This window comes from Belonocnema kinseyi, chromosome 1 (genome assembly GCF_010883055.1).
Source record: "Belonocnema kinseyi isolate 2016_QV_RU_SX_M_011 chromosome 1, B_treatae_v1, whole genome shotgun sequence".
NCBI classification, from domain to species: domain Eukaryota; kingdom Metazoa; phylum Arthropoda; class Insecta; order Hymenoptera; family Cynipidae; genus Belonocnema; species Belonocnema kinseyi.
The window spans coordinates 88,888,771-88,905,234 of NC_046657.1; the positions used below are offsets into that span (position 1 = coordinate 88,888,771).

The 16,464-nt window shown below is 33.6% G+C and overlaps 1 protein-coding gene across 1 annotated transcript in view; it reads left to right on the forward strand.

Moving 5' to 3' along the window:
* Positions 1–7,395: 7,395 nt before the first annotated feature.
* Positions 7,396–16,464, forward strand: part of LOC117168886 (dorsal-ventral patterning protein Sog) — a 252,006-nt gene continuing 242,937 nt past the window's right edge. The window contains exon 1 of the mRNA XM_033354793.1: positions 7,396–8,353. Coding sequence (XP_033210684.1) covers positions 8,224–8,353 — 130 coding nt within the window. The 5' untranslated portion in view covers positions 7,396–8,223. The remainder of the gene's footprint in view (positions 8,354–16,464) is intronic.

Consider the following 16,464-nt stretch of genomic DNA (forward strand, 5'->3'; position numbering starts at 1 on the left):
GTATAGAGCTCCAAGGAGATTATGTTGAAAAATAAAAAAAAATTTACCCAAAAAAAATTGTTTTTATACTTCATTCTAAGGACTTATTGAACTACCCTCGAACAATTTGAGTTTATCGGTTTTTAATAAATCTCTAATTTCGAGATGTCCTAAATCAGTACTATCATGTAGGAATGCTAACTTTCGAAAGACTAATCAGAATGGATTAAGATTGGATTGAACATATGAAAAAGAGTCCAGAAAAAAAAAATAAAATAAATTGTTGCTTTTAAGAAGACCTATACAATCTTATAACTGTTTCTGCAAGAACTTACAGTTTTTTTGTTTTGAATATTATAAAATTTGATTGAAAGATTGAAAATTAAGCTCTTTTTTACTTTCTTACGTCATATTTTACCGTTTTTAATGAGTCGATTATACTGTTATTTGGAAACATACTTCTCTCATTTTAACTGCTTTTGTGCAATTATTTTACATAAATTGGCTTTCTAGAGTAAATTCTTTTTAGAAAATTAATTTTTGGAAAGATCCTTTATTTGAAGCCTTTATTGGCAATTTTGATAGACAGTTTGACTTTTTTAAGTTTATGTTTTTAAAATTTTCCTTTTAAAATTAAATTAGAGTTTAATCATTCCTATATGTTATTATAACCAATTACTTAAAGAGAGTTATAAATTGTACTTACAGAGAATAATGATTAGAGGCTATTATCTAATTATAATTATAAAGGGTAAATTATAAATGGTTAATTATAAACTATATGGTATCTGTGGGGAAATATAGAAGCGAAGCTTTCAGAATGCTCCTCCAGCCTTAGGCCCGATTGGAGTCACCAATAAAATCAGAACTAACTGTACTGTCAGATTCACTAAAAAAAACTCTGGTTGAATCAACCAGAATTCTGATTAATTCAACTAGGATGGAATGTTAAATATGCCCTTTCTATAAATTCTGGTTAAAAATATCAGAAGTTTCTGGTTGACAATTTTCTGGTTAATGTTACCAGAAATTTGGGTAAATGTAACCAGAAGCTCTGGTAAGGTTAACCAGAAATATTTACTAGGCAGTTTTCTAGTAGCTTGAGAAGACAACGTTCTGGTCAACGTAACCAGATGTTCTGGTAAACTTAACCAGATATTCTGGTAGACGTCGAGTATCGACTATTGAATTGCGATACTCTTCTACCTTTACGAAGTCTTCCTAACCCCTTCTGAAATTAAGGACTGCATGTTACATTTTCCCCAAAGAAAATAATGCAACAAAAGCTTCCGACGACAAAGTGCAGCAACTATGTTCTGCTTCTCTAAAATTTCCCCTCCCTATAATCTGTAGGTGAATATATGTAGTATAATATACATGCAGATCACTTGGTCAATACCCACATTCTCGAACATTCACTTTGCCTATTTATTATCACAATGTTAATATTTTCGAGAATACTTTTCAAAGACACCAAAAAAATCTGTGTCTGGTTTGGAAATATTCCTGTAGCACTAGTGTTTAGACAGATAACGCGCAATTTCTTCTTATAACACAACTACATTCACGATCCACTACAATTCTTTATATTTATATAACTGAAAATACAAATAATAAATCGCGATTGTTCGAGAATTGGAAATTTACGCCAAAGCGTCAATTGACACATCCAGCAAATTGACATGAGACGATAGACAGATTTCTGAAAATCGACAAAAGATCGCGACACTTCTGTTACCAGAAATATTGAACAGCATAGTTTTAATAAGAAAAAATCAACTAGAGTTCATTAACTAGAATTTTCTAGTCATATTAACCATAATTTCAGATTAAAATAACTAGAAATTTTTTAACCTGGCGCGTCTAGTAACTTTAACTATAACTTTTTTTGAGTGTTGGTTAAAATGATTAAACATAGGTTTAAAAGGAATACAAATTACATTTAACAATTTATTTTATTGTTAACGTTAATTTATATAAATGAATACTCCAGGGAATCAGGATTTTGTCTGTCAATGGGTATTAATAGATTAAAAATAATTTAAACGTTAGAAGTTGCTTAAATTTTGTATTGATTACAATTTTTATTTGCTAAACACCAATCTAATAGTAAAGTGAGTTCATTTAAGTAATTTGTTTAAAGATAAAAAATCGTGTTCTCGAAATGACCAATTTTGTAACACGAACCCAGCCATACCAACTGAGCATCGGACCGTGTGCTCAATAGGGTGGCTCAAAAACTTTCTTTTTTATAGAGCAACGATCCCCCCAATTTCATTTCAAATCCGAAAAAATAAATTCCCTAATTTTTCTCGATTTTAACGGGTGCCGGTTTTGACTTGAAGTTTCCCATGTAAAATTCATGGGGAAAAATCACTTTTTTTAGTTTTTGGAATAATTTTTTAGGATTTAAAAAAATGTGACGGGAAAGTATGGGGGTCTGTTGAGAATTATCCAACAAAGAATTTCATGTATCAGACATATGGCTGATCGATCTAAGAACTTTTTTTGGTTCTTGACTTGATGACCAGCACCAGTGCTGGGGCAGACCAGACATTCAAGACTAGATGGTCTAGATAAGGTCAGACCTGGTTCAGACTAGCGTCAGACCTGAGCCAGGTCAGATCTTCCAGATTAGATAGACTAGATAAATCCAGAACTGGGCTAGACCTGTAACCACACTGCTAGGACATTGTTACACACGGGCAACTACCGTGCGATGATTTGAGACGAAAACTTTCTTGGATATGAATGCGCCTTTATGTTCACAAGGTTGCTACATAACCTGCAAATGATATTTACCAAGCCATTATATCTATTCTAATTGTATTAACACTTTCTATTTTAATTCTCTTTATAAAATGATTTCCATCAGAGCTCGATTACATGTGGGCTTTAATATAAAATTTGTATTATCAATTAGATAAAATTTTGAAGTGGGCAACCGAAAAATGGGTTCTACGGAAAAAGCCTCTAGTAAATTTGGGTTCCTTTGGAGGTCCAAATAGAGTGTACTTTGAAAATTGTTCATCGTTTTGAGTTTCCCTTAAGCAAGACTGGTTCCTTTTGTTGCAGCTCCTGTGAAACCAAAAATTTGTCCGACTGGTCATTTATAATGGGTCTTTATCTTTATTTAAGTAAACTACTAGACAATTTTTGAAAACTCATGCACTTTAAATTATAAATGTAACTTAAATTTAAAGTTCTGGTAAATGCAAGTGATTTTCATCGGAATTTTTTTCAAAATTCATTGATAAAAATCCTTTTTATCCTATTTTTTGTATGTTAAAATAGTATTTCTAATTCCCCTTCACACAAAATTTATGTAGGTTTTGCCACAGTATAATACCTAGAAATTTATAACCATGAAATCCACAGAATATCAAAGGTAAAATCCGCAATCGTAATATATTTTAGATTCTAACATTATTGGCAGATTAATAATTCACTAGCTAATACGAGCATTCTTTGAAATTATTATTTTTTAATTTGAATGCATACTGAACATGAAATTTATTGTGCATGAGAGGAATGCATGTGCATAAAAGTACATAAATTTGCATTAAAATTTAGTCAGATTCTAACAATTAACTTAGGGCGAGTGAGAAAAGCCACAATAAATCAGTCTACTAAGTGAAGCCCTATTTCCTAAATTTCTAAAACCAGGCACTGAACCGCTTTCCTATACACCCCTTACCGATATCCTGTCATACCTCGTTTCATTTACTGATATGCTCTCTCTGATTATCTTTCTCTCCCACGACTCACAGCATCCTCGAATATCTTCCTCCAATCAATTAGGCCTTTTATCACCGAAAAAACGATATTCTAATTCTAAGTGTGCCATATTCTTACAAGCATATTCTTAGTAATATTCTCAATGAAGTAAGCGAAATTCTTACTTGAAGAGTATTTGCTAACCAAAGGGAGAAAATATTCTTAAAATGAGAATATGCGTGGGGAAAGAAGCTATATACAAAGGAAAGTGCGCCTTGCTCTGTTCAATAATTTCTTTTAATGTTTCGTACCGAGAGCTTTTCGATCAGTTTTCATTTTTGATTGTTTTACCCAGGAAGTAGTATAAAATCAGTTCGAAGAATAAATCGCATGCGTACATTTATTTTCCTTCTCTTTGCAAAAAACATTAGAGTGATAAAGGTCTGACGACCCATTTCAACAAAGAAGTATAAGATAGTGAGGTTAAAAACCGGTGTGAAATTTTAAATGTTATGAAGTAAAAACAGCTGAAGTTTTACAAGTTGTGTGTTGTGTATAACGTAAAATTGCAAAGTAAATAATATAATAATAATTTATATTGTATTATTTACTAAAAAAATATTTTTGAAATAAAAATATTGAAATCTTACTATAGTTTAATATTAACTATACCTATTTAAGCTGTAAATATTCTTCAACTAAGTGGGAAACTCTTAAAATTAGAATATCATTTTTTCAGTGATGCGTCCTCCATACCGTCATCTTACCCATAATTCTTATTACTTGTTCCAATGCTTCCCCAATATACTCCTACTCTTGTGCCTTCTGTTTGCCTCTATAACCCATGATCATCAGTTTATGCTTCTATACCTCCGGGCCCCTCCCTTTTCTGTAAATGTACCCCTACTCCTTGCCCTATAAACCACTAATATATGACACTTATCAGCTCCCAATATTATATACTTTCCTACTCGACCCCCACCCTCGCCCCTACTCTCTTCTCCAACAAGCCCCTCTTAATTTTAAGCCGCATATCCCTATACCTATATTCAACAAATTCCAAGAGATTTCAATGCATTCTATAAGCTTGTTATGACTTAAGGAATTTCAAGGAATTTTTAATCATTTCATGGGATTTTTAAAGATGTAGGCACTAATCATTCATTAAACTTTCAGAAATAAAATGCGGAACTCTCGGGAATTCAATGGGAAGCTCTCGGGAGCCAATCGGAAAATTTTGCTTGTGTTTAATGGTTCGGTAGTCGGACGGAAAACTCTCGAAAGTCGTTCGGCCGACACTTCCTTCAAATACTTCTAAACCCAGAGTTCCCCTGAAAAAATGTGTTTCTTAAACCTAATAAATCCCGTGTAGAAATGAAAATCAGGGCACTACCAGGTCCTGATGAGGTTGCCTTATTTTATTTAAGGCCCGGATACGGAAAACCTATCAGGTCCTGATGGCGTTTCATCACGCTAGGAATGAAAAGGGCCGTGTGTAGCCAAGCTTGGACGGTCCGTATCAGGTAACCTTTTATGTGCCTTAAAACTAAGTAAGGCCCTTCTCCGGGCCGTATATATTTCCTATCAAACTCCTTAAATTACTATTTTTTGATTAGAATGTAATAAATTTTGAGTTTCAGTAGGAAAAGCCAATAAAAATTTAGTTGAGAATTAAATAAGTAAATATATTTTATCTGAAATAGGCAGAATAACCGCCCTTTTCCTTTAACCTAACCTAAAAATTAAGCAATCGTAAAGCTACTTCAAAAGAGGTACTTTTATGGAAATCTATTGTTTCCAACACAGATTATTTAATTTAAAATGTAAAATGTATGGTATTCTGACCTTCAATAACTTATTACACTTATTATATAAGCTATATATCAAAAGACGCGCACGCGTCGATGACACTGTTGGCATTCACAGATTCGCCGGCGAGAAAACAAAAAACATTATTATTCGGTATATTTATATTTTCTTGACTATTCATAACATTATAAGTAAAATTACTGAAACTGATGATAAATCTACGCTAATATTGTAATAAAATTTTTTCTTCTTTTATTTTCAAAAATTTTATATTTGATATTTTTATAATAATTAAAGGTTTTAAGAAGTTTGTTTAAAACTGAAAAACTCGTCGTTTTTTCGATCAAATTCTATCCAGATCTTTTTTTTTCACGATCCATTTTTGTAAGAAGTGCTCTCTAAATCTGAATCAGTGAAATTTCACTGATTCAAATAACTAGAAATAGGTCGCTGACAACCAGTGAAAGGTTACTACTTGATTCAGTGAAATAACCACTTTTGATGGTTGGCAGCACATTGTCAATTTAGCAATCATAATAAAATAATATTTTAGTATATTCAATCAAAGAATCATAGCAAAAACTTAAAATCCATAAATCTGATCAAATATTAAAAAAGGTGGATACTTCAGATGCTTTTAAATTACAAGCAACCTTACATATTACTTTTATTTCAAGATTGGACTTTCATGTACAAACCCGTTCAGTACTCTATAAATCTGAATCAGTGAAATTTCACGCATGGAAATAGCTAGAATTGGGTCACTGACAATCAGTGAAATGTTACTTATTGATTCAGTAAAATATTTATATTTATAGAATACTTGGGACCTCTATTAGTTCGCCTGATCTTCAACAGAGACGCTCTTCTCCGTATCTCGTCAGGGCCGTAAAGTTACCGTAAGCACGGTATAATGCAGGCTGCCTTACTTAATTATTAGCGGAGGCTATTTGGTCCGCAAATGGACCTGATCAGGGCCATTACATAAATTTATTAATCAGGCATCCTGAGCCGGACCTGACCCGGGTCGTTTTTTAAATAAGGAAAAATAAGGCAATTTCCGCACGGGATGTCAGATGTCTTGTCCTATCAAGGAACGCATTGGAGGGAGCCTAAAGTACGCCTAAAACGAGATTTCCCTGGAGATGGTGTGAGACCCCGGGAGTTTCCGGATCGACACCAGATTTCAAAGAATACTGTAATATGCCTTAAACTTTTAAGACATACCGTACTATAAACGTTCTTATGAATTCTCTGAAAGGCAAATGTTCTTCGTGATTAGTGTGGCATTTTTTAATAGACTACCTCCCTCCAACGTCATAAAGAAGAATACAATTTGTCTACACCCTCCCCCAAATAAAAAATGCACTACAGTTTATGAACGCTTAACACATAGCACTATACTATCTAAAAGTTACATTAAAAAGAAGGCCATTTACAAATGATGATATTGCCAAAGTATATTGGCCTTGTTATTTTTTTGTTATGAAACAGTTAGATAATGTGTTTTATTGAATACAAAACTGTGGTGCTTTATGCAAATTAGAAGAATATTCGAGTATAATAGCATACGATTGGTTTACATAATTACAATAGTATTTCCTCCTTTAACCACAATAAATCCTTATTTCAAGTATTCAAGTGGTAAAATAATAAGCCATAGAGACTTTTGATTAAAACTTTTGAATTCAATAGACATTAAAATTCGGACGTGATCTGTATTCTGTATTCGGCACCTAGGGTGAAACGGAATCCCTCGATGGTATAATGCGGATCACAGACAGCAGATACGACACAGTAGGAATAGCCGACGGCCGCTGGCCGGCACGGAGGCCGCACGCGAGTCAGTAAGTCAGTTCAGTCGTTCGCTCGCTTCAGGCGCATTCGCATCCATGCTCCGTCGGTCCTTCGCTCACTCACTCGTATATGTATTCAATCATTGACAGGGACTCGTGCTTTGCTTCTTTCGTTTTAGATGATTGATTTTGATTTTTTGTTGACTCAGCGATTTTGCCAGTCATCATTTTTTCCTTTTTTTTTTAATTCATCTCGAGTCTAATGCGATTCACGAGAATCGGACGAATTCCGCGAGTGTCTTCTCGTCGCTCTTACCGTTTCTCGCTTTGCGACTAACTGATCATTATCGCGCAACGATGCTAAGATATTTTTGTACCGTGGCGAAGTGGTGCCGAGTACTCTCGATAATCCAATATTAATAAAAAGAAACAATATTTTCAAAAGTTTGCTAGGAGTTTTTGGGAAAGAGTTACTTTATGACAAAAATAAAATCTGCGAAAGAAATAAAGGTAGAAGAACATATGAATAAAGAAAAATAGGATTTGTTAAGAGTAATACCTTTAAAGAAAAGGACATTGCATACAAAAAGAACATCAAATTAGAAATAATAATACTAGGGCCAATAGTGAGAGTTCCTTATCTCGTGTTGGTCTAATAATCTTTCGGTTTGGTTTTTTTCTTCTTCGTGTTGTACTTTGAAGTGAAGGCGAGTTGTAGATGTAGAAAGAGAAAAAAGTGCGGATCGCTGAAAGGAGAGTGAAAGTGAGTGGGAAAGAGAGAGTGAGCGAGATATGTAGAGTGGAAGAAGGAAACGCAGGATATGCATGTGTGCGTGCACGTGCAGTGTAAAGAAACCTAGTGCCGGTGATTTGAATCCTCGCGGAAGAAAACGGGAAGAGATTCAAAAGGTGTGCCGGGAAGATGCAGTTTTACGAAAGTCTCCTGTCTCTGACACTCCTCGTGGTCGTATATCGTCCGCTGACATTGTACTGCCGCAGGGTCGCGCCGCTTATGGAAGACGATTGGGCGAGGAGGCCACATCGCGCTACCGGTGAGTGACCACGTTTTTCTCCCGCGTGACGCCCACTTCGAAGTAATACTATCTTTGTCCTACATTTGTGTAAACACAGAGGATAAACATTACAGTTTTCCTTAAAAAAGTTTTAGTGACATTTGGAATACGTATTTAGAAACGGCCTTGGCTGCGCATGCAAAAATTCAATACGAATGGCAGGTCTATTACCGTATCAATAGCAGGACCACGAGACTTGCGAAAGGGGCTTTTCGTTGTAGTAAAATATCGGTACGCATAGCCATTTTTTCTCGATATGATTAGAAACTGCCTTTATTAAAACTGATTCTATCAGAGACGGTCTTAGCAATTTTGACAAATGGAAAATTGAGATGAACTACAACTATGTACTAAAAGCCCAAACAAGTTTCACGACTAAAAACTTCGACGCCGCACTTTAAAATAAAGACAAATGTTTAATTATAATTTTTTGCTGTTTTGTTTTGATTGACTTCGAAATGATACATTTGTTTACAAAATTTGTTTAGGCAGTCAAAAATGTTTTAACCAAATGTAGTAGCAAGGAACCATTACTATGTACTTGTTTGTTGACACAAAGAGAAAAAATAAATTTTTAGTCTATAGATAGATTATACGATAAACACTGATTATAAAACTGTTTATATTGAAAATAATAATGATAATAATAATAATAATAATAATAATAATAATGAATCGTTTGGTAAAATAATAACTCAAACAAGTGACTTCTGAAATTACAAGTAAGCTGTTATTGCACCTATCTGTTCGATTGGTAATCGTTATACATGTTCTTTTCAAACTTATATCACCTCGATAGCTACTCCCTCACTTTCTCCCACCCTCATATTCTAGCCGCATTTCCATCACGTTTTCCATCGCGGTTTCCCTTCATTCCAGTAACAAATCCTCCGTTTTCCCTGCTTTGACATTATATCTCTTCTTTTCCACGATATCTTAATTTCCACCCTTTCGTTTCTATCTCACATATAACCCCACCCTCTCACATTTTACAACCCCATCCTTCATAAGATCAATGAAAGATTAAAATGCAGCAGGTATAGATGTAATCTCGAATGAAGATTGGAAATATGGGAGGAAGGAATTGAAGGTGTAGGCGTGGGTAATGTGCAACGAACTATGGAGGCGGGTGAGTTGGCCAGAACTATGGAAAGAAGGGCTTGTGGTGCCCATAGTGAAAAACGGAAATGGGGAAGAGGATAAAGATAATATAGGGGTATAAGATATATGTCACAATAGCATCACAAAGGTGAAAGAAAGAAGTAGATGACAAAAGATGATTTCACCAAATCAGACATGAGCTAGAAAAGTCATGGGAGTTATTTATACTATTTACATGATGAATAAAACCATGGGCGAAAGTGAGATAAGAAAAGGTTCATGAAAAAAATTACAAGAGATCTTTGAAAAGACAAAAAGTTATGCTAGGGTGGAAGAACAGATAGAAGATAGTTTTTGGTGGGCTAAAAGTCTAAGGGAGGGCTGTACTATATGCCCACTCCTACTTAATATAATATAAATTTCAGATTTGAAAGAGGAAATGAAAAAAGAATAAGGAGCAATGCGGATAGGTGAAGAAAATATATAGACTAATATATGAGGTTAATATAATGATGTTGACTTAAAATAAGGAAGGACTGGCAGGTTTAATTACGAGCTTAAAAAAAGGAATGTACAGAAAGAAACTGAAGCTTAATACGGACGAAACGAAGGTAAAACGGTTTAGAAAGGGAAGAGTGAGAAAGAAAGAAATGGATACACAGATGGAAAGAAGTAAAGCTAAAGAATGTAAAGGAATTTAAATACATCGACTTTACTAAAGTATTAAAAACACAGTTAATCCCAGGAATATTGTTTATCTGAAGTTGAATAAAAACTTTGCAAAGAATTGACTACTACAATTATCCGACGATGGATAATTTTTATCTGCCTCGTGATAAAAATTATCTGACTTCGGATAATTGTCGTTTTGATTAATTGCAGCGTTTTTATCCAGCTTCAAATAAATATTATGTTTGAAATCTACTATACAATAAACTGAAGTGATAAAACTGCTATTAGAATAGAAAAAAAAAATTGAAAAAAGATGAGAAAAGACGAATAAATTTGCAACACAGATATATTAGATAGAGACATTAGAAGTAGACTGGAGAAGTACGGTTTATATGGTAAGATGAGGGCCCTCTATTAAATGCCTAATAGAAACTTATAATAATGGACAAAAGAATATATAGAACCCCTTAAAGCCATATAGAAATAATGAATTTTATGTTAGGTTCTATATGATTCTACATATCCTTTCGTCCATTTGTATAGTTTTCTATAAGACATTTAATAGCTGGATACTCAAAGTAATGATTTATGAACAAGATCGATAAACAGGGCGAGGGAATCTGAAGCGAAATTAAGCAAAAAGAGTTAGGGATAAAGTGATACAAATAGTTGGAAGAAATAGGAAAGAGAATTGTAGAGTTAATGCGATTGATGCAAGAAAGAAAAGCGGTTATTAAAGATCGAGGAAGGGAGAAGGAGGAAATATAAATTTTGAGTATTTAGACAAAAAAGGTAAAGAAAAGCAAGTAACAGATAGATGGGTAAGAATAGAGGCTTAATAAATATTAGCAAAGAAACACGGATATTAAAATTAATACTATTTTCACTGTAAAATACCTTAAATAATTTATATCGCTAGAAAAACATAGATCAGTGTTTCAATAACTTTCAAATGCAAAGTTTAGCCATATCGAATTTGCATCCACTAAAATATTTTCAGATTTTTTCACCCCGGTTTTGATGATTAATTACGAAAAAATGTATACTCAATCGAAGAGATTCTCATTTGAAATGCACTTTTTTTTGAGCATGCGATACACAATTTTGAAACGAACACAGAAAAACGTCGATCCTTAAAATTACACCGATTCGATTTTTTGTTTAGTTACAACAAAAATGAGACACCGGTTAATGAGAATGCAACTATGTTCACATTAAAGTTTCACACTTGAAGTATTCTCATCTTGAGAAAAAATTTTCATTTCGAGACCATAATAAATGAGCTGCAATAAAAATGAGACCATTGTTTTTCTGTGAATGTATTGAATAAAGTGATAATATTAACTGTTTTCTGATTGTTGACGAATAGTACAGAAATGACTTAAAAACTTAAAGTGAAAAATAAACAATTTAGGGTTTATACATTATTCTTTTCAACATCTATGATCAGATGATTTTCATATAATCATCGTCAGCTGTTACTTTGGTCCTACGTTTAATATGGGTGAAAATTGAAAGTTGTAAACCATATGTCCCTATAGCTTTGGAGTTAAAACTTGTGTTCTATACCCTTTAGGTCTATAAATTTTATGATAAGGATTCAGATTCAATGTGAGCAGTTCTCCTAATATCGATTCAGCATCCTGGATATAAAATGTTTCTGAAGTTGAACAGATTTAGATATATCAGAGGATATACATTAAAATTAATACAATGCCGGAAGAAAATGTAATATCTATAAGGATATAAATATAGTGCGACCATCCCCCGATCAGTTATACCCACAAACGAATTTTCACAACAAAATTAGCCCAACACAATGGTCAAGAGCCCATAATTGACTGTTCATAGCATGGCTCATTCGCATTCTACAGCTTCTATGTTTCTTGATGAATTTTGATTATATTTTTATTTTAACATCGCTCAGCATTAACTGTTTGAGAACGCATCGAGGTTCGATTGATCAATTCCTTTCTGTCTACACTGTACAAAATAGATGTTGAACCTTTTCATTAAATGTATTGGGAATTTATTTGCGAATACTAAGATAACGCTACAATACGCGTTACAAGTAACAGTAGCAGTTTAGTATATAGCAGTTTTCAAATGCTGGTATTGTAATATTGGCATACATGTATTATAATATTTCCACACATGCAATTCAATGTTGCAGAAGAAAGTTTAAAAAATCGTAATTCGCAGGCACGGAGAATCGTCTAGCTAGACTAGGCATAATTTTCTTCTTACTTAAATATATAGGATCACTCATCTTCTGGACGAGCTAAATTAAGTGTAAAATAAAATTCTAATACCAGTATTGTTAAGTGAAACTGCAATACTTGCATAATAAACGGCACTTATTTTTCGAAATGGAAATACGTGTTTTTCAATTTCATTTTCCAATACCGGCATTATAATTTTGCCGTACACTCGTATAGTAAAAGAGTAATTCCCTCATTCCTTCTTCTCAATTGGCCATTACCTTTTCTCTTACTTTCCCTCGCCACTCATTTTCTTGTCTCACCCCGACCCTACTTCTCTAACTCAACCACTCGCCATTTCCCTCCCCTTTTCCCTTTCCCTTCACAACTCATTTTTTCCTCCAACCTTTTCATCTCGTCCTTCCCCCTCTCCTATACACCCTCATTTTCCAATTATCCCCTCCTCACCCTACACCTATACATCTACACCTTCACATTTTATACTAATTATAGCAACTTTTGGATCTTCGTAGTGACTTTTGAGGGACCTGAACTTCATTTATCTTGTATAGATCTACGACCACTTTTGAATGCACAAGCTCATTTCTTAACTGTCGAAAATGTTGGTAAAGGTTTTCAAAGAGTTGAATAAGGTTCTTTTTTCATTTCTTTTGTTGTTAAACCTTTTCAAAAGAAGTTAACAAAAAACCAAATCAGTTAATATTTCGAGTCGGTGAGAAATCTCCCAAGCGTCAAAGCTCCCGCAAATGAGCGATGAGTAACCTGGAAAAGCTCCCACCAATCAGAGCGCAAGAAAAAAATTGTTGTTTGAAAATTAAAAGAAACACAATTTAAAAATAATAAACCATTCCCACCGTACGACAGTTTGCACAACTCGCGCTCTGATTGGTGGGAGCTTTTTCAAGATAATCCTCACTCATTTGCGGGAGCTTTGACGCTTGGGAGATTTGTCACGGATTCAATATTTCGAACGAAAACTGAGTAAAACCTTCAAAACGAGATAAACTTCTTAAATATAATCGAAATATAATGATTTTTGCAAGAAGTAGTTTTTCACGCAGTAAATAAGGAATTTACGGGAATTCGATGATTTAAGAAACTTGAAAATCGCTGCCGTCTTAATTTTTTAAAAATACCGTATTTTTAAACATTAGTTTACTCACTGTTTTTCATTTTTTCAATTTAAATTATTCGCGCATGGCCACTGTTTTTTTCACGTGTGAAAAGCTACCTTTTTCTACAATATTTGTGAGATTTCGATCGTATTATCGCATTCCGAAATGTAGTTAATCAAGGGTGCGCAGATTTCTCAAACATGCATCGCTTATTTGTCCCAGTTTATAGTACCTGATTTTGAAGGTTTTTCGCAGTTTTTCCCACTTAAGTACCATGAGAATTTCTTTATTCGGTGCACGAATACTAAATATTAACTGATTTCGATCTTTTGTTGCTAGATCATTTGTTTGTCAAATGTCATATTTCTACATCAGCTGTTTTTTTATTTTCTTTTTTTAGTTATATTATTTGAAAGTTCAAGAAACTGTTTAGTTATATTATATAATAAGCACCTTCAAATTAAAAATTGTCTTTTCTAAGATTTCTGAACCTAAATCCATAATCGGCTCATCAAATTGCTCCCCGAAGAGTTTAAGTGCCAATTAAAATTTAATTGATAGCGATATCATTTGCTCTGAACCGGTGCTGGTTATTTAATAAGCTACCTGATTTTCTCTTACATTATGCTTATAACCTATAAAAAATGTGACCCTTCGACTTTTTTCTGAATTCTTTAATCAACCGGAAATATTTCAACATGCAGGAGGAAGTGAACTGTGTAACATGAGCTGTGAAAATCGAAAGAGATTATGTTTTGCATAAAAAATACCAAAAAACAGGCTTATTGTAGAAAAAGTGGCAAGGCGCACTTATCGTGTCTGCTTAATTCGCTCGAACGAAAACAGCGAAATAAACGAAAGAACGCGAGCATTTGCGGGAGTCTGTATGCGCGCCTGTGTACGCATAGTCCTAAGTGGCGTTTAAACTTTATACGAGCATGCCTGTTGAGCAGCGTCAACGCGCCAACTAGAACCGGTTCACTTTCTGCAAAAGTAGTATGTGAGCCTTATTGGTGATCTCCAATTTTGGAAACTGAATTTCCAAATTTTCACAAAAAAAGAGAGAATGTCGAAAAACACAAGAGACGAGAGAAAAACCGGCCTTTGGTATAATGTAAAATGCAGGAGTTATTGGAGGCTTGTGCATACTTTCTAAATTCTACGTTCCCTACTGTTTATTTTACGGAAATTTATTTAACTGAATAAAAATCAAACCTTATCTATATGTATCCGAATTACCTTTGACCCTAATTTGCATTTTTCCAAATTGCTCTCTTTTTTATTATTCCAAATAATGGATTGCCCTAATTTCTATTTTTCTTAATTACTATTTGACCTCATTTCTACTAATCAGTCAATAAACCATTTTTGCGCATCCTGCTCGCATACCCATGCAGAAATTGCCCAAATTCGAACCTAATACCGATTTGCCCCGATCGAGATTCCCGATCTGGTCCCAATCGGTAGAAATCTGTGGCCCATACTTGGGCCAGACCGGGCCAGACTGGTTTCCTACTGAAACGCTATCTCCATGCTCTCATAGAACTAGTGCTGCTGATTATTTTCTGATAGTGTAGTGAAATTCGAATATTGCTCGTTTATGATATATTTTCGAACGAGGCTCTCATATAATTTCTATCGAATTTCACGCCATAAAGGCGATCATTTGATCGAACAATTATGTATTGAAAATGGCTACCCGGTAAGAAGAGAAGAATTCAGAAAAATTCAGAATCTCAATTCCCATTATTAAGTGAATTTTTCTCCGTCGAAAGTTCCACCAAGGAGTAGAAAAAAAGCAAAATCTATTCTTTTCAATCACCTTAGAAAAATTTGATGGAAGCTTATTGAGAGGAATTAAAAAATTAAATAATTTGTAGTATTGCCAAAGAATATTTTTATACTTATGTTTAAAGATAAATTAATTTTGTTTACCCTACACAATATTATTAAATGAATTTATCATTATTTATTACATTATTAAATCTATAATTTGTTTGAGCAATATAAAATATAATTTAAATTACGCCACCGTTATGGCAGCCAAAATATTGAAATTTCCAAACTTATTTTCCACAAAAACGAATAGAAAATATAAATGTGCACATATTTTGTAAGCAGATTAGAAGGAATTAAAATAATCGAAAATAAAGCATGTAAGTATGCAATTAAAAATAACCTTGACAAAAAATTTAAATTTCCAAACTTATGTTGCACGCAGAGGAATAGAAACTATGTAAGTGCATATATTTTGTGGACATATTAGAGGGAATTAAATAAGTCGAAAATACAGCATGTAAGTATGGAATTAAAAATAACTATGAGAGGTGTGTCTACTGATCGGATTAAGAGGAATGAAAAAAGTGGAAAATATATTCGCCTGCAGGGAATACAAATCGTTCATGCGATAAAAATGAATTGGTTTCGGAGATAAACCTATTCTTTCGTTGGCCACTTCTCGCGATGGAAAATTAGCACATTAAAAAAAAATTTTAAATGCTCACTCATTGGTTTCAATTTGAAAATATTCGTTTTTCTCTATTCTTCTCTTCTTACCTAGTAAGGCGTGTACGCCACAACTTTGGAGGCACCGAGCTTGAGCCAGTATACCTCGAAACCTGAGTCCTGCTGACATCAACGTAGTTTCAGGCAAAATTAGTAGATTTACAATTATATAAGTCAAAATGAAACTTTTAGTCTGTTTTAATAATAAATTCATTATATAAATACATTAAGGACAACTTCAAATAACATTAATTTTGGAATTAAGTAGTAGAATAAAAACACCAATTGAGCAGTGCTCCCAACGAGAGCTCCTCATTCAACTGCGCATGCGTCGAACTCAACATCTCATTATTTGCTATTCACGCGCAAATTAAAATGTTAAACAATATTATTTTTCTTGTTTATTATAAATAATAGCCTGTAAACTTATAAAGATGTTATGACTTATATAAATGAATAACTTATATTAATAACT